Source organism: Bombina bombina, chromosome 4 (assembly GCF_027579735.1).
Source record: "Bombina bombina isolate aBomBom1 chromosome 4, aBomBom1.pri, whole genome shotgun sequence".
In the NCBI taxonomy this organism is placed as follows: domain Eukaryota; kingdom Metazoa; phylum Chordata; class Amphibia; order Anura; family Bombinatoridae; genus Bombina; species Bombina bombina.
The window spans coordinates 824,245,411-824,267,001 of NC_069502.1; the positions used below are offsets into that span (position 1 = coordinate 824,245,411).

The 21,591-nt window shown below is 43.7% G+C and overlaps 1 protein-coding gene across 5 annotated transcripts in view; it reads right to left on the minus strand.

The window, feature by feature from the left end:
• Window positions 1–21,591, minus strand: part of LOC128657132 (gastrula zinc finger protein XlCGF26.1) — a 131,407-nt gene that overhangs the window by 105,218 nt on the left and 4,598 nt on the right. For all 5 annotated transcript variants that reach the window (XM_053711379.1, XM_053711381.1, XM_053711380.1 and 2 more), the window contains exon 2: window positions 13,716–13,867. In XM_053711379.1, the coding sequence (XP_053567354.1) occupies window positions 13,716–13,761 (46 nt within the window). In that variant the 5' untranslated portion in view covers window positions 13,762–13,867. The remainder of the gene's footprint in view (window positions 1–13,715; window positions 13,868–21,591) is intronic.

The window sequence follows — 21,591 nt, forward strand, 5'->3', positions numbered from 1 at the left end:
TATATAGAGCACGCTCCTGTTCTACCTCAGTATGCTCTCATGACAAGAACTACTGCCATATATAGAGCACGCTCCTGTTCTACCTCAGTATGCTCTCATGACAAGCACTGCTGCCATATATAGAGCACGCTCCTGTTCTACCTCAGTATGCTCTCATGACAAGAACTACTGCCATATATAGAGCACGCTCCTGTTCTACCTCAGTATGCTCTCATGACAAGAACTACTGCCATATATAGAGCACGCTCCTGTTCTACCTCAGTATGCTCTCATGACAAGAACTACTGCCATATATAGAGCACGCTCCTGTTCTACCTCAGTATGCTCTCATGACAAGCACTGCTGCCATATATAGAGCGCGCTCCTGTTCTACCTCAGTATGCTTTAATGACAAGCACTGCTGCCATATATAGAGTGCGCTCCTGTTCTACCTCAGTATGCTCTCATGACAAGCACTGCTGCCATATATAGAGCACGCTCCTGTTCTACCTCAGTATGCTCTCATGACAAGCACTACTGCCATATATAGAGCACGCTCCTGTTCTACCTCAATATGCTCTCATGACAAGAACTACTGCCATATATAGAGCACGCTCCTGTTCTACCTCAGTATGCTCTCATGACAAGCACTGCTGCCATATATAGAGTGCGCTCCTGTTCTACCTCAGTATGCTCTCATGACAAGCACTGCTGCCATATATAGAGCACGCTCCTGTTCTACCTCAGTATGCTCTCATGACAAGAACTACTGCCATATATAGAGCACGCTCCTGTTCTACCTCAGTATGCTCTCATGACAAGAACTACTGCCATATATAGAGCACGCTCCTGTTCTACCTCAGTATGCTCTCATGACAAGCACTACTGCCATATATAGAGCACGCTCCTGTTCTACCTCAGTATGCTCTCATGACAAGAACTACTGCCATATATAGAGCACGCTCCTGTTCTACCTCAGTATGATCACATGACAAGCACTGCTGCCATATATAGAGCACGCTCCTGTTCTACCTCAGTATGCTCTCATGACAAGAACTACTGCCATATATAGAGCACGCTCCTGTTCTACCTCAGTATGCTCTCATGACAAGCACTGCTGCCATATATAGAGTGCGCTCCTGTTCTACCTCAGTATGCTCTCATGACAAGCACTGCTGCCATATATAGAGCACGCTCCTGTTCTACCTCAGTATGCTCTCATGACAAGCACTACTGCCATATATAGAGCACGCTCCTGTTCTACCTCAGTATGCTCTCATGACAAGCACTGCTGCCATATATAGAGCACGCTCCTGTTCTACCTCAGTATGCTCTCATGACAAGTACTGCTGCCATATATAGAGCACGCTCCTGTTCTACCTCAGTATGCTCTCATGACAAGCACTGCTGTCATATATAGAGCACGCTCCTGTTCTACCTCAGTATGCTTTAATGACAAGCACTACTGTCATATATAGAGCACGCTCCTGTTCTACCTCAGTATGCTTTAATGACAAGCACTGCTGCCATATATAGAGCACGCTCCTGTTCTACCTCAGTATGCTCTCATGACAAGCACTGCTGCCATATATAGAGCACGCTGCTGTGCCTACTTCAGTATGCTCTCATGACAAGCACTGCTGCCATATATAGAGCACGCTCCTGTTCTACCTCAGTATGCTTTAATGACAAGCACTACTGTCATATATAGAGCACGCTCCTGTTCTACCTCAGTATGCTCTCATGACAAGCACTACTGCCATATATAGAGTGCGCTCCTGTTCTACCTCAGTATGATCACATGACAAGCACTGCTGCAATATATAGAGCACGCTCCTGTTCTACCTCAGTATGCTCTCATGACAAGCACTACTGTCATATATAGAGTGCGCTCCTGTTCTACCTCAGTATGCTCTCATGACAAGCACTACTGCCATATATAGAGTGCGCTCCTGTTCTACCTCAGTATGCTTTAATGACAAGCACTGCTGCCATATATAGAGTGCGCTCCTGTTCTACCTCAGTATGCTTTCATGACAAGCACTGCTGCCATATATAGAGTGCGCTCCTGTTCTACCTCAGTATGATCTCATGACAAGCACTACTGCCATATATAGAGCACGCTCCTGTTCTACCTCAGTATGCTCTCATGACAAGCACTACTGCCATATATAGAGCACGCTCCTGTTCTACCTCAGTATGCTTTAATGACAAGCACTGCTGCCATATATAGAGTGCGCTCCTGAGCCTTGTCTCATGACAAGCACTGCTGCAATATATAGAGCACGCTGCTGTGCCTACTTCAGTATGATCACATGACAAGCACTGCTGCAATATATAGAGCATGCTGCTGTGCCTACTTCAGTATGATCACATGACAAACACTGCTGTCATATATAGAGAGCGCTCCTGAGCCTTCCTCAGTATGAACTCATGACAATCACTTCTCCCGTATATTAACGGTGCTCCTGTGCCTACCTCTGTATGGGCTCACGACAAGCACTGCTGCCATATATAGCGTGCACTCTCCTGTTCTACCTCAGTATGCTCTCATGACAAGCACTGCTGCCATATATAGAGCACTCTCCTGTTCTTCCTCAGTATGATCTCATAACAAACACTGCTGTCATATATAGACAGTGCTCCTGTGCCTACCTCTATATGGTCTCACAACGAGCACTGCTGCCATATATAGAGCACTCTCCTGTTCTACCTCAGTATGCTCTCATGATAAGCACTGCTGCCATAGATAGCGTGCGCTTCTGAGCCTACCTCAGTATGCTCTCATGACAAGAACTGCTGCACATATAGAGCATGCTCCTGAATCTACCTTTGAATGCTCTAACGACAAACACTACTGCCATTTATAGAGCACACTTGTGAGCCTATGTCAGTATACTCTGATGACAAGCACTGCTGTCATGTATAGAATGCACTCTGATTTCATCAGTTGGTGTTGTACAAATTAAGCACACCAGAGTAAGACATTGTGCAATGCAAAGTGCCTAAAAAAACAAACAAAACCATGTTTAGACATTTTGTATATAAGAAATTGGCAACATGTGCAATAGCTGATTGGTTGGTACACTATGCATGGAGCTTACCTACCAACAAGAGCTCTTTACGCACACAGATTCACAATGGCCATGAGCACAGTGCCGATCTGGTCAATAACAACAAGAGTAAAGCAGGATTTTATAAACTGTGTAGTAGAGACTTCTGTACATTACCAATATACTCCAGAGGCAGAACCTTTTATTTTACAAGATACAATGAGTCTACGGATTTCATCCTTACTTGTGGGATATCGCCTCCTGGTCAGCAGGAGGAGGTAAAGAGCACCACAGCAGAGCTGTATATATAGCTCCTCCCTTCCCTCCCACCCCAGTCATTCTATTTGCCTGTGTTATTGATAGGAAGAGGTAAAGTGATGTGTTAGTTTAGATTCTACAATCAAGAGTTTATTATTTTTAAAATGGTGCCAAAGTGTACTATTTTACTATAGGGTGTAGCCGTATTCCTTGTCAGCCTCTAGAGTAGAGCCACAGGTGGCTTTAAAGCAATGGGAACTGGTGGGGTTTTACCCGCACTGTGCCTCCCATACTAGTGCTGCCCTTTGTATCCTGATGGCCTTAGCAGATATTAACTAAGGCCCCTTTGTGTCCACAGAGCTGCTGGAGGGAGAAGACCTCTTGATCCTGTGGACCTGCTCAGGCTGTTGATCAGCACTGAGGTAAGTGCAGTTTTTTATTCTGGGACACTGGCTAACTCAGAAGGGACTGTGTCATTATAAGTGGTTGGAACTTGAGCCCTGGCTACAAGTAGAAGGGCTGTTCTATAACGATGTGTGTGTGTCACAAGGGGGGTTACATTGGAGGCTAATGTTATACCTATTGTGGTCCTACGAATGGGGCTTAATTCAGGGGCTGGGAACATAGCTGCAGTGTGAATGCTTAGGGCTATGGTACCTCTGTGTTAGACGCTGGCGTGATTACCGGAGTCCTTGTATAGGACTCCGGTTTACGGCTGCATGTTTTTCTTTGGTCTCTGTAGCAGGGGTTAAGAACTGGCTTTTATTGCCGCGCGGTGAACTTTACAGATATGGAAGTTCTTTGCCGTGCGGAGTTACAGCCGATGCGACGCCCACGATGGGCGGGACTTGCTTTGGCGCGCTGTTAGCTGCGCAGACTGTCTTGCTTCCGGAATAGACTAACTCACGACGAGACCGCATGGTAGTACACACACGAGCGGTCTTAGGCGTTTTTTCTGTCAGATTCCTCTGGTTCCTTGTCGAGTGTGGTCGTTAGACCGTGGGGGCAGGTAGGCGCCTCAGCAGAGCTGTGGCGAGGTACCGACATAAAATATAGACAGATTGTTTTTTTTTGATTGTTGTCTTTTGCAATCGTTAATACATATTTAAAGGCACAGTAACTGCCCGTTTCCATATATTCTGTGCCTGTTTGTTTTTAAAGGCACAGTAGCTGACCAGGTTTAAAATAATCTGTGCTGCTGTTTTTTTTCTATGCAATTAGCTACAAATTTGTGAAATAATTTTCAGACCAAATTGCTTCTTGCTTTCTGTTATGATGGAAGACGATATCCAAACTGTAGCGTGCTCAATGTGTTTGGATGCCACTGTGGAACCCCCTGCTCCATTTTGTCCCTCATGTATTGAGAGGGCCTTGCATTTTAGAGACAAGATTGTTTTTGACAAATCATTGACTAAGCTGAATGCTTCTCAAGAGTCTACAGATGAGATGCAGAGCATGCCGCAGCTTTCTCACCAAGCGTCACAGCCCTTAACGCCCGCTCAAGCGGGACCTTGTATTTCACCAGTATCTGCAGCTTTTACATTAAAAGACATAGCTGCAGTGATGTCCTCTACTCTTTCTGATGCGTTAGCTAATTTGCCCATATCGCACGGCAAGCGTTCAAGACAGGACAATTATGTAGTAAATTCTGCCTCTGATTCTATGATGGCGATTACGGACGTACCCTCCCGGGGTTCTGAGTTGGAGAGTACTGCGGTACTTTCAGAAGGTGAACTGTCTGACTCAGGGAGTGCCTTACGACTCTGACGTAGTTTCTTTCAGGTTTAAACTTGAGCACCTCCGTTTATTACTGAGGGAGGTGTTGGTTACTCTGGATGATTGTGACTCAATAGTGGTCCCTCCAGAGAAATTGAGTAAGTTGGACAGATATTTGGAAGTTCCATCTAATTCGGATGTCTTTCCAGTCCCGAAAAGGACTTCAGAGATCATTGCAAAAGAATGGGAGAGACCAGGTATTCCCTTCTCTCCTTCTCCAGTTTTTAAAAAATGTATCCTATAGCCGATGCTATTAGAGATTCTTGGCAGACGGTCCCTAAAGTTGAAGGTGCTGTGTCTACTATGGCCAAGCGGACTACTATTCCTATTGAGGATAGTTGTGTGTTTAAGGACCCTATGGATAAGAAATTGGAGGGTCTCCTTAAGAAACTCTACGTTCATCAGGGATTCCTGTTACAACCAACGGCTTGCATTGTCACAGTCACCACTGCGGCTGCTTATTGGTTTGATGCTCTGGAAGAGTCTTAAGACTGAGACTCCTTTGAAAGAGATACAGGATCGAATTAAAGCTCTTAAGTTAGCTAATTTGTTTATTATGGATGCTTCCCTGCAGATTATTAAATTGGCGGCTAAGAGTACAGGTTTTACCATCTTAGCACGCAGAGCTTTATGGTTAAAATCTTGGTCTGCGGATGTGTCATCCAAATCTAAGCTTTTGACTATTCCTTACAAGGGGAAAACCCTATTCGGGCCTGACTTGAAGGAGATCATTTCTGACATAACGGGAGGAAAGGGTCATCTCCTCCCTCAGGATAAAAAGTCCAAACAGAGAGGGCGACAGAGTAATTTTCGTGCCTTTCGAAATTTCAAGGGAGTTCCCTCTTCCTCTAAACAGGAAGGGAATTATTCACAAACCAAGTCCACTTGGAGACCCAACCAGTCCTGGAACAAGGGTAAACAATCCAAGAAGCCTGCTGCTGCTACAAAGTCAGCATGAAGGGTCGGCCCCCGATCCGGGACCGGATCTGGTGGGGGACAGACTCTCTCTCTCTTCGTCCAGGCTCTGATAAGAGATGTTCAGGATCCCTGGACACTGGAAATTGTGTCTCAGGGATATCAGTTGGAGTTCAGAAACTCTTCCGCCAGGGGAAGGTTTCTTCTTTCAAGATTATCTGCAAACCAGATAAAAAGAGAGGCGTTCTTACATTGTGTAGGAGACCTTGCTTCCATGGGAGTAATATGTCCTGTTCCAATACTGAAACAGGGTCAGGGGTTTTAATCAAATCTTTTTGTAGTTTCCAAAAAAGAGGGAACGTTCCGACCTATTCTAGACCTCAAAAGTCTAAACAAGTTCCTCAGAGTTCCATCCTTTAAGATGAAACTATCCGTACCATTCTTCCATTGATCCAGGAGGGTCAATTTCTGACTACCGTGAATCTGAAGGATGCATATCTACATGTTCCTATCCACAAAGATCATCACAAGTTCCTCCGTTTTGCCTTTCTGGACAAACATTTTAATTTCGTGGCTCTTCCTTTCGGTCTGGCCACGGCGCCCAGAATCTTTACAAAGGTTCTGGGATCTCTGCTGGCGGTTTTCAGGCCGCGGGGCATAGCAGTGGCGCCTTATCTGGACGATATTCTGATCCAGGCGTCGTCTTATCAGCTAACGAAGTCTCATACCGACATTGTTCTGTCCTTTCTAAGGACTCACGGGTGGAAGGTGAATCTAGAAAAGAGCTCACTAGTTCCACGGACAAGGGTTCCTTTCTTGGGAACTCTAATCGACTCTCTATCCATGAAGATCTTTTTGACGGAAGTCAGAAAGTTAAAGATTCTGAATACATGCCGAACCCTTCAGTCCAATCCTGGCTGTGCATGGACAAATGCAAAGAGTGTGGTGTACCCAAACGTATCCCACACCCACGCCTCCTCGCCACTATAAGACCCTAACACCAAAAATTATTATTCAATTATAGAATGGTTATATCACCATAACACAGAAACAAAAGCAGAAAAAATAGTCATATATATACACAACAATAAAAAAAAGAAGAGAATGTCCATAGAGCCAAAAAACAAAAAGGATAATCCAAAATTGAAGTGGCTGCTCTATGTCATAGGACGGTCATCCTGATTAATCGTAGTCTGCAAATAAAAAGAGGAACAGAAGCGCCAACATGGCCTAGTATTGCCAGAGCGTGTAAAAAAAAAGTGCAGAAAATGGAGCATACTCACAAGCAGGGCGCACCCATATGGCGCTATTGTAGCAGGCTGGAACTAAGCAGTGGTCCAGCTCACTGATCTCCACCAGCATAAATCCAAAGGGTCCATGAGAGAGCCTGTTGGTTAGTATCTGAAAGGACAAAGAATACGGTTTTGGACCGTTTGGACCAAAAGAGGTATGTGACTAATAAGTTGCACTTACAGGCTCTTAATATAGGATTTGATGTGCATTTTAGTTTATACATGTATCGATTCGATTTGTATTTTTAATATTTTATGTATTACATGTTAGGTTTGTATACTGAGGTTACCATATCAACTAACTACCAATTAACAAACACAGGTGGAAGGTTTTTAATTGTATTAATTGGTTGACCTATCAGATCATTGTGCTTTTATCATTTCCTGTTATATAGCAAGTGTGTTGCAATGTTGTTTTATAGCCTGATGAAACAGCCCATAGGTGGCTGAGAAACACGTCACTTTTTTAAAATAAAGTTTTTTAAATATACACTTGCTGTTGTATGGTTCTTGTCACCATACATCATTATCACTTTTTGCTGGCCATTCGGGCATTTCGCTTGGGATTGCTACTGTCCTGCTTCGTGGTGATACAGTCCACTGGGCGGCTGAGAGGTCCCAGTTTGCTGGTACTGCACCTGGAGGTGCTTTGTCTCCTGTAAGTGCAACTTATTAGTCACATACCTCTTTGGTCCAAACGGTACTGGGCTATGCGTGTGTGTATTCTTTGTCCTTTCAGATACTAACCAACAGGCTCTCTCAAGGACCCTTTGGATTTATGCTGGTGGAGATCAGTGAGCTGGACCACTGCTTAGTTCCAGCCTGCTACAATAGCACAATATGGGTGCGCCCTGCTTGTGAGTATACTCCATTTTCTGCACTTGTTGTTTACACGCTCTGGCAATACTAGGCCATGTTGGCGCCTCTGTTCCTCTTTTTATTTGCAGGCTCAGTGCATGGAGGCAATTGGATTGATGGTAGCAGCAATGGACATCATTCCGTTTGCTCGTTTTCATCTCAGACCTCTGCAACTGAACATGCTCAGGCAGTGGAATGGAGATTATACAAATTTGTCTCCTCACATAGATCTAGATCAGGAGACAAGGGACTCTCTTCTATGGTGGTTGTTGCTGGATCATCTGTCCCAGGGGACATACTTCCGCAGACCCTCGTGGGTGATAGTGACAACGGACGCCAGCCTGCTGGGGTGGGGAGCAGTCTGGAACTCCCTGAGGGCTCAGGGTGTGTGGACTCGATCGGAGTCTCTGCTTCCCATCAATATCCTAGAGTTGAGAGCAGTTTTCAATGCGCTTCAGGCTTGGCCAAATTCATCAGATTCCAGTCTGACAACATTACGACTGTAGCTTACATCAATCATCAGGGAGGAACAAGGAGTTCCTTAGCGATGACAGAAGTAGCCAGGATAATTCAGTGGGCGGAGGCTCACTCTTGTTATCTGTCGACAATCCACATCCCAGGTGTGGAAAACTGGGAGGCGGATTTTCTGAGCAGACAGACTTTTCATCTGGGGGAATGGGAACTCCATCGGGAGGTATTTGCCAACCTGATTCTAATATGGGGCAGGCCGGAGTTGGATCTTATGCCATCTCGTCAGAATGCCAAGCTTCCGAGATACGGGTCCAGGTCCAGGGATCCTCAGGCTGAGCTGATAGATGTCTTGGCAGTGCCTTGGTCGTTCAACCTAGCTTATGTGTTCCCTCCATTTGCCCTCCTTCCCCGGGTGATTGCTCGAGTCAAACAGGAGAGGGCTTTGGAGATCCTCATCGCTCCTGCGTGGCCTCGCAGAACTTGGTATGCCGATCTGGTGGAAATGTCATCTCGGCCACCATGGAAGCTTCCGTTGAGGAAAGACCTTCTCATTCAGGGACCCTTCCATCATCCAAATCTAATTTCTCTGCAGCTAACTGCTTGGAGATTGAACGCTTTATTTTATCTAAGCGAGGGTTCTGTGATTCGGTCAGTGATACCTTGATTCAGGCACGTAAGCCTGTTACTAGAAAGATTTACCATAAGATATGGCGTAAATATCTTTATTGGTGCAAATCCAAGGGCTACTCATGGAGTAGGGTTAGGATTCCCAGGATTTTATCTTTTTTCCAAGGATTGGAGAAAGGGTTGTTGACAAGTTCCTTAAAGGGACAGATTTCTGCTTTGTCTATTTTGCTACACAAACGTCTGGCTGATGTTCCAGATGTTCAATCTTTTTCTCAGGCTCTGACTAGAATCAGGCCTGTGTTTAGACCAATTGCTCCTCCTTGGAGTTTGAATTTAGTTCTTAATGTTCTTCAAGGGGTTCCATTTGAACCTATGCATTCCATAGATATTAAGTTATTATCTTGGAAAGTTTTATTTTTGGTTGCTATTTCTTCTGCTCGCAGAGTTTCTGAGCTTTCAGCATTACAATGCGATTCTCCTTATCTTATTTTCCATTCTGATAAGGTGGTGTTACGTACGAAACCTGGTTTCCTTCCTAAGGTTGTTTCTAATAATAATATTAATCAGGAAATTGTTGTTCCTTCCTTGTGTCCTAATCCTTCTTCTAAGAAGGAACGGCTGTTACATAATTTGGACGTTGTCCGTGCTTTAAAGTTTTACTTACAAGCGACTAAGAATTTTTGTCATTCTTCTTCCCTGTTTATTGTGTTTTCTGGTAAGCGTAGGGGTCAGAAAGCTACGGCTCCCTCTCTTTCATTTTGGCTGAAGAGTATCATTCGGTTTGCATATGAGACTGCTGGACAGCAGCCTTCTGCACGAATTACGGCTCACTCCACTAGAGATGTGGCTTCCTCGTGGGCATTCAAAAATGATGCTTCTGTTGAACAGATTTGCAAAGCTGCAACTTGGTCGTCTCTTCACACTTTTTCCAAATTCGATACTTTTGCCTCGTCTGAGGCTGTGTTTGGGAGGAAAGTTTTTTAAGCAGTGGTGCCTTCAGTTTAGGTTCCCTGTCTTGTCCCTCTTGCTTCATCCGTGTACTATAGCTTTGGTATTGTATCCCACAAGTAAGGATGAAATCCGTGGACTCATTGTATCTTGTAAAAGAAAAGGAAATTTATTCTTACCTGATAAATTTGTTTCTTTTACGATATGATGAGTCCACGACCCATCCTGTTTTTTATGAGACAGATCTTTATTTTTGTTAAACTTCAGTCACCTCTGCACCTTGGCTTTTCCTTTCTCTTCCTAACTTTGGTCGAATGACTGGAGTGGGAGGGAAGGAAGGAGCTATATATACAGCTCTGCTGTGGTGCTCTTTGCCTCCTCCTGCTGACCAGGAGGCGATATCCCACAAGTAAGGATGAAATCCGTGGACTCATCGTATCGTAAAAGAAACAAAACTTATCAGGTAAGAATAAATTTCCTTTTTTCCCACTTTCTGCAATGAGATTTTTTAAGTGAAAAATTTTCTGCAGATCATTTTAAATTTTTAAATTAACCCCTTAATGACCACAGCACTTTTCCATTTTCTGACCGTTTGGGACCAAGGCTATTTTTACATTTCTGTGGTGTTTGTGTTTAGCTGTAATTTTACTCTTACTCATTTACTGTACCCACACATATTATATACAGTTTTTCTCGCCATTAAATGGACTTTCTAAAGATACCATTATTTTCATCATATCTTATAATTTACTATAAAAAAATATAAAATATGAGGAAAAAATGGAAAAAAAACACACTTTTTCTAACTTTGACCTCCAAAATCTGTTACACATCTGCAACCACCAAAAAACACTCATGCTAAATAGTTTCCAAATTTTGTCCTGAGTTTAGAAATACCCAATGTTTACATGTTCTTTGCTTTTTTTTGCAAATTATAGGGCAATAAATACAAGAAGCACTTTGCTATTTCCAAACCACTTTTTTTCAAACTTAGCGCTAGTTACATTGGAACACTGATATCTTCCAGGAATCCCTGAATATCCCTTGACATGTATATATTTTTTTTTAGAAGACATCCCAAAGTATTGATCTAGGCCCATTTTGGTATATTTCATGCCACCATTTCACCGCCAAATGCGATCAAATAAAAAAAATTGTTCACTTTTTCACACATTTTGTTACAAACTTTAGGTTTCTCACTGAATTTATTTACAAACAGCTTGTGCAATTATGGTATAAATGGTTGTAAATGCTTCTCTGGAATCCCCTTTTTTCATAAATAGCAGACATATATGGATTTGGTGTTGCTTTTTGGTAATTAGAAGGCCACTAAATGCCACTGCGCACCACACGTGTATTATGCCCAGCAATGAAGGGGTTAATTAGGGAGCATGTAGGGAGCTTGTAGGGTTAATTTTAGCTTTATTGTAGTGTAGTAGACAACCCTAAGTATTGATCAAGGCCCATTTTGGTATATTTCATGCCACCATTTCAACGCCAAATGCGATTAAATAAAAAAAAAAGTAACATTTTTCACAATTTTAGGTTTCTCACTGAAATCATTTACAAACAGCTTGTGCAATTATGACACAAATGGTTGTAAATGCTTCTCTGGGATCCCCTTTGTTGAGAAATAGCAGACATACATGGCTTTGGCGTTGCTTTTTGGTAATTAGAAGGCCGCTAAATGCCGCTGCGCATCACACGTGTATTATGGCTAGCAGTGAAGGGGTTAATTAGGTAGCATGTAGGGAGCTTGCAGGGTTAATTTTAGCTTTAGTGTAGAGATCAGCCTCCCACCTGACACATTACACCCCCTGATCCCTCCCAAACAGCTCTCTTCCCTCCTCCACCCCACAATTGTCCCCGCCATGTTAAGTACTGGCAGAAAGTCTGCCAGTACTAAAAAAAAAAAGCTATCCTTGATAAAAAATAAATAAAAAAAAAAGGCATATTTACATATGCTGCTCTGGAGGATCCCCCCTTAGCCCCCAACCTCCCTGATACCCCCCAAACAGCTCTTTACCCATCCCCCTCTAACTTATTAGTAGCCATCTTTGGTACTGGCAGCTGTCTGCCAGTACCCAGTTTATAGTAAAATATGTTTTTATTATTTTTTTTTAAATAATTTTCTGTAGTGTAGCTTGCCCCCCCAAAAAGACCAACCCACCACCCCTCCCAGATCTCTTAGATCGACATATATGTAAATATATTTGGCAATCACTGCCACTTTTCTCCCATCATTTTTCTGTAGTGTAGCGGTTCCCGCGCGTGCGTGCGCGCGCGCACCCGGCGTTCCCGCCCACGATCCCGCCCCCCTCCACATCATACGGCCCATCGATGGCCGCCCACCCGCCTCCCAGACTGGCTCCTACCCACCAACGAAACCGGCCATCGATGTCCGGTACAGAGAGGGCCACAGAGTGGCTCTCTCTGCATCGGATGGCCAAGGGGGGTTATTGCAGGATGCCTCGATGTTGAGGCATCACTGCAATAACCGGAAAGCAGCTGGAAGCGAGCAGTATCGCTTCCAGCTGCTTTCCAGACCAAGGACGTACGCCACACGTCCTCGGTCATTAACTGTATTTTTTTTTTGAGGACGTGTGGCGTACGTCCTTGGTCGTTAAGGGGTTAAAGGGACACTGTACACAAAATTTTTCTTTCGTGATACAGATTGGGCGTGAATTTTTAAGCAACTTTCTAATTTACTCCTATTAGCAAATTTTCTTCATTCTCTTGGTATCTTTATTTGAAATGCAAGAATGTAAGTTTAGATGCCAGCCCATTTTTGGTGAACAACCTGGGTTGTCCTTGCTGATTGGTGGATAAATTGATCCACCAATAAAAAAGTGCTGTCCAGAATACTGAAACCAAAAAAAAGCTTAGATGCCTTCTTTTTCAAATAATGATAGCAAGAAAACGAAGAAAAATTGATAATAGGAGTAAATTAGAAAGTTGCTTAAAATTGCATGCTCTTTCTGAATTACAAAAGAAAAAATTTGGGTTCAGTGTCCCTTTAAGCAGTTACAGTAAAGCACCAGCTCAATTGCAATGTGTTGAGTTACTGGAGAATAAAGCATTTTTTAAAGTTTTATAATATAGTACATTGCACATTAGCTGCAGAGAAAAAAAAAGTGTTGTTTTTATGTCTTGAGTCAGTCAATAATAATAATAAATGCACTGCTGCTTTGCAGCGATGCTCCATATTTGACTGTTCTCTTCAAACAGCACTTTGTTCTGGATGCACTTTGTTAAGGAAAACTTACACAGTGCAGCCAGAGCACAGTGCAGTTTGAAGACAACAGCCTGATGAAGCGCAGCGCTGCAAAGCTAAACAGCCAACAGTTCCTGCATGTGTCCCATTCTTTCTGCAGAAATGACATCTCAGATCACAGCATGTTCTGCCTTGGGGTAATATACTATCAACCCCTATGTACCTTTAAGACAAACAGATCACTGAGGTTTCTGGTTAGTTAATGTAAATATTATCCCATTGTGATGACAAAACCAGGTGACATACATGTGACATCCTGCTTACCTCTGTGTGCATCAGGAAGGTCTGAGGTTTGGTTCTTGTCAGACATTGTCTTGTTCAGCACAACTGAATTTGTCAGATATTCTTATAATGTTTCCCCTTTACTGGCAAACACAGTGACGTCTATTGTACGTGATCTTCACAGTAACAGGAGCCTAAACACAGAGAGAGAGAGACAGTCTCATGTACAGTTCGTTGTCATAAGGGGTATACATTAAAGGGGCAGTCTAGTCAAAATTAAACTTTCCTGATTCAGATAGGACATCCAATTTACTTTTATCATCAATTTTCCTTTGTTCTAAGCTAATCCTAGGTAAGGTCATATACTAATTTCTAAGCCCTTGAAGGCCGCCTCTTATCGCTGGGCATTTTGGCAGTTTTTCACAGCTAGAGGGGGTTAGTTCATTTGTGCCATATAGATAACACTGTGCATATGGAGTTACCTAGGAGTAAGCACTGGTTGGCTAAAATGCATGTCTGTCAAAACAACTGGAATAAGGGGGCATTCTGCAGAGGCTTAGATACAAGGTAATCACAGAGGTAAAAAGTGTATCAATACAACCATGCTGGTTATGCAAAACTGGGGAATGGGTAATAAAGCTCTAGGCACACTGAGCAACGGGTCCATATCTGGCTTCCCGCATCACCCTTAGGGAGAATGGGTAATAAAGGGATTAACTATCTTTTTAAAACAATAAACATTCTGGGGTAGACCGTCCCTTTAACTTCTCTAACAATACATAGCTTTTTTTTTTTTTTTTTTTTTTTTTTTACTATTTACAAACCTTTAACCCTTTGACAACCTTGTGCTGAAGCTGTTTCCAACTATTTACATTTATGGTTTTTGAATATCAATTCCATTGTGTTTATTTCTTCTGTGAGTTACCCACGCAAACTATATGCTGTCTTTTCAATAGACCTAGCACTTTTAGAAACCAACTTTAGTTTGCATTAATTAAATAATTAATGAAAATATAAGTTCAAATTGGTGATAATTCTCTGGAATTCCCTTGTGTACCCATGCACAGTTTTACACTATACTGCATTTATTATTTTTCCACATCATCAAAATTGTTTAAAGGCACCTGGAGTTTGATTTTGCTGCTTAAAGGGACATGAAACCTAAAAAATGTATTTCATGATTCAGATAGAGAATACAATTTTAAACAACTTTCCAATTAACTTCTATTATTTAATTTGCTTCCTTCTCTTGTTATCCTTTGCTGAAATGTTTATCTAGGTAAGCTCAGGAGCAGCACAGAACCTAGGTTCTAGCTGTTGATTGGTGGCTGCATATATATGTCAATTGTGATTGGCTCACACATGTATTCAGTTAGAAACCATTAGTGTATTGCTGCTCCTTCAACAAATTATACCAAGAGAATGAAACAAATGAGATAATAGAAGTAAATTAGAAAGTTGTTTAAAATTATATTCTCTATCTAAACCATGAAAGAAAGAAAAATGTGGGTTTCATGTCCCTTTAAGGTCCTAAAATGATGTTAAAGTTTGAAGTCCTCTGACTTCATGAGAATACGTTTGTAATACCCAGTAGCTACAGAACAAGGCTTTTTACCACACTCCCTAAATAGTGTTTACAGACAGCCCTCCTGCTGGAGCGGTCTGTGTAATGTGCTTTGTGCAGTACTATGTTCAAAGGCAGAAACGATGCAGATAAACACAGAAGCTGCAGAATTCCACTTCCCTTCCTCCTCCCTGTTACCACAGATCTCCTCCAGTCTCTGCACAACCTAATTAAATGCTATGGTAACCGGGAGGGGAAGGGAAGTGGAATTCCTGCAGTGTTAGAACGGACAGAAGGGAAAATATGCTGCTGAGTTTAGCAGCTTCTGTGTTTATCTGTGTCTGCTGATTTCACACAGTCCGTTCTAACGCTGCAGGAATTCTACTTCCCTTCCTCCTCCCGGTTACCACAGCATTTAATTAGGTTCTGCAGAGACTGGAGGAGATCTGTGGTAACCGGGAGGGGGAAAGGGAAGTGGATTTCTGCAGCTTCTGAGTATATCTGCATTGTTTCTGCATTTGAACATAGTACTGCACAAAGCACATTACACAGACCGCTCCAGCAAACACTATTTAGGGAGTGTGGTAAAAAGCCTTGTTCTGTAGCTACTGGGTATTACAAACGTATTCTCATGAAGTCAGACGACTTTAACATCATTTTAAGGACCTTAAAGTGAAGGGCAATTTCCATGTGAAAGTGCCTGTTTTTTAAAAAAACTATTAAAAACAAGGGCACTTTCATTCCTGAAAATTGACATTTCAGCCTTTTTTTTTTTTTTTTTTTTTAAACTATACTTACCTTTTCTTCTTGAAGCCGCTCCAGTGCTTGACCAGCCCGTCGCAAGCCTCTTCATACGTACGCAATGACGATTCCGACATCCTCCAATCACGGCCTTCCCCCCGGGGTAATCATTGCATGAGGCAATGCCGTGATTGGAGGAAGCCAGTTTCGTCATTGCTGGGTAAGTAAACCAGGAAGAAGCAGGCGGGGCGTCGTTTCAGAAGGCCGATCCGGCGTTAAAGAAGAACAAGGTAAGAATTTTTAAAATACGGTGCTATGTCAATTTTCATGAATGAAAGTGCCCATTTTTAATAGTTTTTTTAAAACCGGGCACTTTCACATGAAAAGTGACCTTCACTTTAAGCAGCAAAATAGATAACACATGTTAATTAAAAACTTTTATTTTCTTTTAATGCTTTATTTAATTAGCCCATATGTTTGAGTGTATAATGTCCCTTTAAAGGGACAGTAAACACCTTGTAATTAAAGGATATTCCTGTTGTGTTGCTATAGAATAACATATCAGCCAAGTCTAACATTAACATCCTTTTTTTACAGCAGTTATTTTTCAATAGCCAAACTCCACCCACCATTTTCTTTATTTAGAGACAACAAGGCTAGCTACAGTCATAATGTTAGTATAAAGTGCAGTTGTTATATGATAATGCCACTTAGAGACATATATGTAGCTGAGTTAGCCTTGAGAAGTCAGCAGGGTGCATCTAAGTTCATAGAATTAGAAATTGCTTAATTTTCTGAACCAGACGACACAAAAAAGTTCAAAATAAAGAATGAAAATATATTGCAAAGTTATTTCATTACATAAAACTAAATATTTTAAATAAAATAAACTTGATGAGCTTACGGTATATATATATATATATATATATATATATATATATATATATATATATATATATATATATATATATATATATTTATATTTATTAGGGCTGCACGATTAATCGCATCTGCAATTTAAAAACGTGATTAAGGGGGGCGGAGTTAGCCACTTGTGACAAAACCAATCTCACCACTGTACATTGGAGGGCCTGTTATGGAACATTCTTTGGGCTGGAGGTACATGGGCTTAAGGATACCCAGAGACTGCATGGAAATATGGAATGTTATATGCTGGACACCCCATGTACTTTCATAACTCTGTCTTATGTCTATGTCACCCTGTATCCATAAATACAGGATGGGTACAGGGTGTGAGTGCCCCTTGTGGGAGCAATTGTGACTCTATAAGCCAAGTGGGCATAAAAGACTTTATAGCTAATAAGAACTGTTCCTATATTCAGTAATAAGATGTATTCTATGTATGTTTCAGATCTGATTGTGTCTCATGAGTCTGTCTGGGTAAACTGATTGTGTCCTTGTGTGATTATGTTAACTAGACTGCCCAACATCAGATTGTCTGAGTAAACGTTCTTCCCTAGTTAATTAACTTAATATGTTAATCTGTTTTACCTGTCAATAGACAATTGTTAGAGGTTTGATGCATTGTTCATATGTTTGCTTTACTGTTAAACCAATGCCCTTTGTAACCTGAAGCCAGGGTGTATAAATCTGTGTGCTGCCTTCAAATAAAGTAGACATTCTGTTTAAACCTGAAAACTGGCTGGTTTGTGAATTGCTGATTCCCTATGCAGGACGTTGTTCCCTGGTATTAACCCTTGGTACACTGTTGGTACCGTAACATTGGTGGCAGCGACGGAATGAACCTTATCGCCCAGAAGAGCAACTACACAAGCCAGTAACCTCAGGAAGAGGGGGATTATTACAATACTGACTAAGATGGAAAAGAGAAAAGTAAATTTTGCAGCTTTTAAAAACTTCCTGGAAACAGAAGGAGAGATTGATGGGTACCTTGCGGATTTTGAGAGGCAATGTGCACTACACAAGGTACCCGCAGAGGACTGGGTCACAATATTATCTGGAAAATTATCCGGCCGGGCCAGAGAGGCTTTTCGGGCCTTTCCAGATGAGGAAGTCAGGGATTATAATACTGTAAAAGAGGCTCTGCTCTCCAGGTATGCGGTTACACCGGAGGCATACCGGAGGCGGTTCAGAGACACTGTTAAATTAGCTGGAGATTCCTACCTTGAGTGGGCATGTAAGGTGCACCGCACAGCAGCTCACTGGATAGCGGGGTGCCAAGCCATATCTGGGGAAGAGGTGCTGCAGCTATTCCTGTTGGAACATTGCTTCGACAAGTTACCCGCAGGAGTTCGAGAGTGGGTTCGGGACCGTAAACCCTCCACCCTGCAGGAAGCGGCTCGCTTGGCAGATGAGTATACGGATGCCCGCAAACTGGACACTGCTACCACTAAGCCCCCTGCTAGAGTGGAGTACAGACCCCCAGTCACCCCAGCAGCTGCCAGTTACCAAACCCCGGCGCACCGCTATACCACACGGCCTCCGGCCACGAACTACCCTCAGAGAGCCCTGTTCAATTTGCGGTGCTACTCACAACCTATTCGGTGCTTTAGATGTAAGCAACTAGGGCACAAAAGACCAGAGTGTCCCCTAAACGCAGCGAACCAAGCGCAGTCCTGGAGAAGACCCGCCGGCGGAATCCCACGTAATCCTCAGCCTGCGGCCCGCTACGTAGAGGCGCAAGAATGCTGGAGCATCCTACATGAGGCAGACCTTGTGCAAGCTGCCCACCGGAATAACCGGCAACTGGTTAAAGTGAATGGGAAGAAGGTCAGTGGTCTACGGGATACTGGTGCTACCATGACCTTGCTTCAAAAGAACTTGGTGTCTGAGAAACAGTACACTGGAGACACTGTGGCTGTGAGGGTAGCAGGGGGCGATGTGTTCAGCCTACCTGTTGCCAGGGTACATTTGGATTGGGGAGTGGGCGCTAGACCTGTGAATGTGGGGGTCAAGAAGGACTTACCTGCTGATGTTCTTCTTGGAAATGACTTGGCCCCCCTTGTTTCTGCCTACGCTCCTATGGGTCCCGCTGATGTTAACTCTGTGACTACCCGTGCCCAGATCCATGCAGCAGAGACTGACCCACCTGCTGCTAAGCCCCAGGACGATGAGCTCAGTAAATCTCTATCCGCTATTGATATGTGGAGGTCCCGTTACAATGCGCTGATGAAGGAGAAGAGGAGCGCAGAGGAAAAAGCACGTTTAGAACGTGAATCTCTGCTAGACAAGCTGCACCGACAGACTGCAGAAAACACCAGCTTGAGAGTGGGACATGAAACCTTAAAGACAAACTTAGCGACACTTGAGGAGAAGCTGACGCTGGCTCATAGTGAGGTGCAGCAACTCAAGGGCACCCTATGTCAGTATGAAGGGATTGTGGATACCTATAAAGAGCAGGTACAGAAAACTCGTAAAGAAGCTGATGGGATTTTGAAGGACTGTTTGGCCCTGGTCTGGGCACTGAGGAAGTTGAACCCTTGTTGGTATGGACAGGAATTCTCTCTCATAACGGGAATCCAGATGGATTGTCCCAGCAAACTGACATGCCTACCAGGCGCTCTGGTGGTATATGGCACATTATATACCCTGGACAGCCGAGCATGACAAACCAGAGGGAGAGGAGTTTGATGGTCCTGGCTTGTTATGGGAGTCCTTTGCAGAGCCTGACTTTGGGAGCCCAGACTCCATTCCCCAGCGGCAGGCTGCGTTAAAAGGGGTAGGGACAGTTGGTCCTGTCCCCCAGCAACACGGCTGTTTAGCCAAAGGGGAGACGATTGGTCTCCCCCTCCAGCAGCACAGCTATGTATCCAAAGGGGAGACAGTCGGTCTCCCCCTCCAGCAACCAGGCTCCCACCAGGCTACTTCCATGGTAGTGCTGGCACCCGGGCAGAGTACAGCTGGTCTCTGCCCACCTCGCAACCCACCAATTCAGCGTACCAGTCCCCCACACAGCTGTGGTGAGGTACCTGGACATGGACAAGTTTTCCCCGTACTCAGGTGTAGTAACCATTTATTGTGGGTGGGCTGTACTACTAATTGTGTTTTATGGGTGGGTTGCTGGACTAACCAGGGCACTGACCGGCAGGAGGTCAGATACCCTGTTAGTCTGTTTGGAAAAGGGGAGAGATGTGACAAAACCAATCTCGCCACTGTACATTGGAGGGCCTGTTATGGAACATTCTTTGGGCTGGAGGTACATGGGCTTAAGGATACCCAGAGACTGCATGGAAATATGGAATGTTATATGCTGGACACCCCATGTACTTTCATAACTCTGTCTTATGTCTATGTCACCCTGTATCCATAAATACAGGATGGGTACAGGGTGTGAGTGCCCCTTGTGGGAGCAATTGTGACTCTATAAGCCAAGTGGGCATAAAAGACTTTATAGCTAATAAGAACTGTTCCTATATTCAGTAATAAGATGTATTCTATGTATGTTTCAGATCTGATTGTGTCTCATGAGTCTGTCTGGGTAAACTGATTGTGTCCTTGTGTGATTATGTTAACTAGACTGCCCAACATCAGATTGTCTGAGTAAACGTTCTTCCCTAGTTAATTAACTTAATATGTTAATCTGTTTTACCTGTCAGTAGACAATTGTTAGAGGTTTGATGCATTGTTCATATGTTTGCTTTACTGTTAAACCAATGCCCTTTGTAACCTGAAGCCAGGGTGTATAAATCTGTGTGCTGCCTTCAAATAAAGTAGACATTCTGTTTAAACCTGAAAACTGGCTGGTTTGTGAATTGCTGATTCCCTATGCAGGACGTTGTTCCCTGGTATTAACCCTTGGTACACTGTTGGTACCGTAACACCACTGTACTGGATGGATGTGTGTATGCCGAGCTCCTCAGACTAATAGTTTAAAATAAGCTAAAAAAGCTATACTAAGTATACATTTTGGCCTCAAAGTCCACCTGGGTGGTTAGCTGTCGTGGAGAGACATTATACCTTGGTATGGTGCCCTGTTTTAGCCACTTTAACCTAAGAGTGACCACGGAGCCGATTACCAGCAGTGCCACTGCTGAGAGCACAGGCCGCCATTAGCTTCAGCCTGGAAGATCGGAGCTCTACCCTGGACATCCCCACTACCACTCAAACTTACCTGGACCTCCGGACACAGCTCACCCGCTACTACCACCACCCAAGCTGATCTGAACTCGACGGGCACAAGCTGATTTGGACCTCATCTGCTGGCTATTACTGTCCCCCTACTCCGGAGGGTCGGGGCTCCGCTCCGGAGTAGCAGCCTGCTCCTCCGACAAACATCACCTGCCACCAGTCCCCTCTTGCCAGCACCGCTCTGGAGGGCCGGGGATCCGCTCCGGAGCTACCCGCTACTAACATTCTCTGAGTGGGTGAGGCTGCATCTGAACGAAAGTCCTGCCTGTTTACCGACCCTGGAGAGGCTTCTGCCGAGAGCGCCCATACTCACCCTCTACACCTTCTCAAGGCACGGACAGCACTACGGTGTGTGCCGAAACATCTGGCCCCTAAAGATCAGGGGATAACTCGACCGGGACTCCTTGGTGCGCAAACTGTAAATAAGGCGCGAACACCCGCCATCTTTGTGCCTCCCTGCTTACGGGCCTGCTCCAGACCAACAACCAGCCGACGGCCGGATTC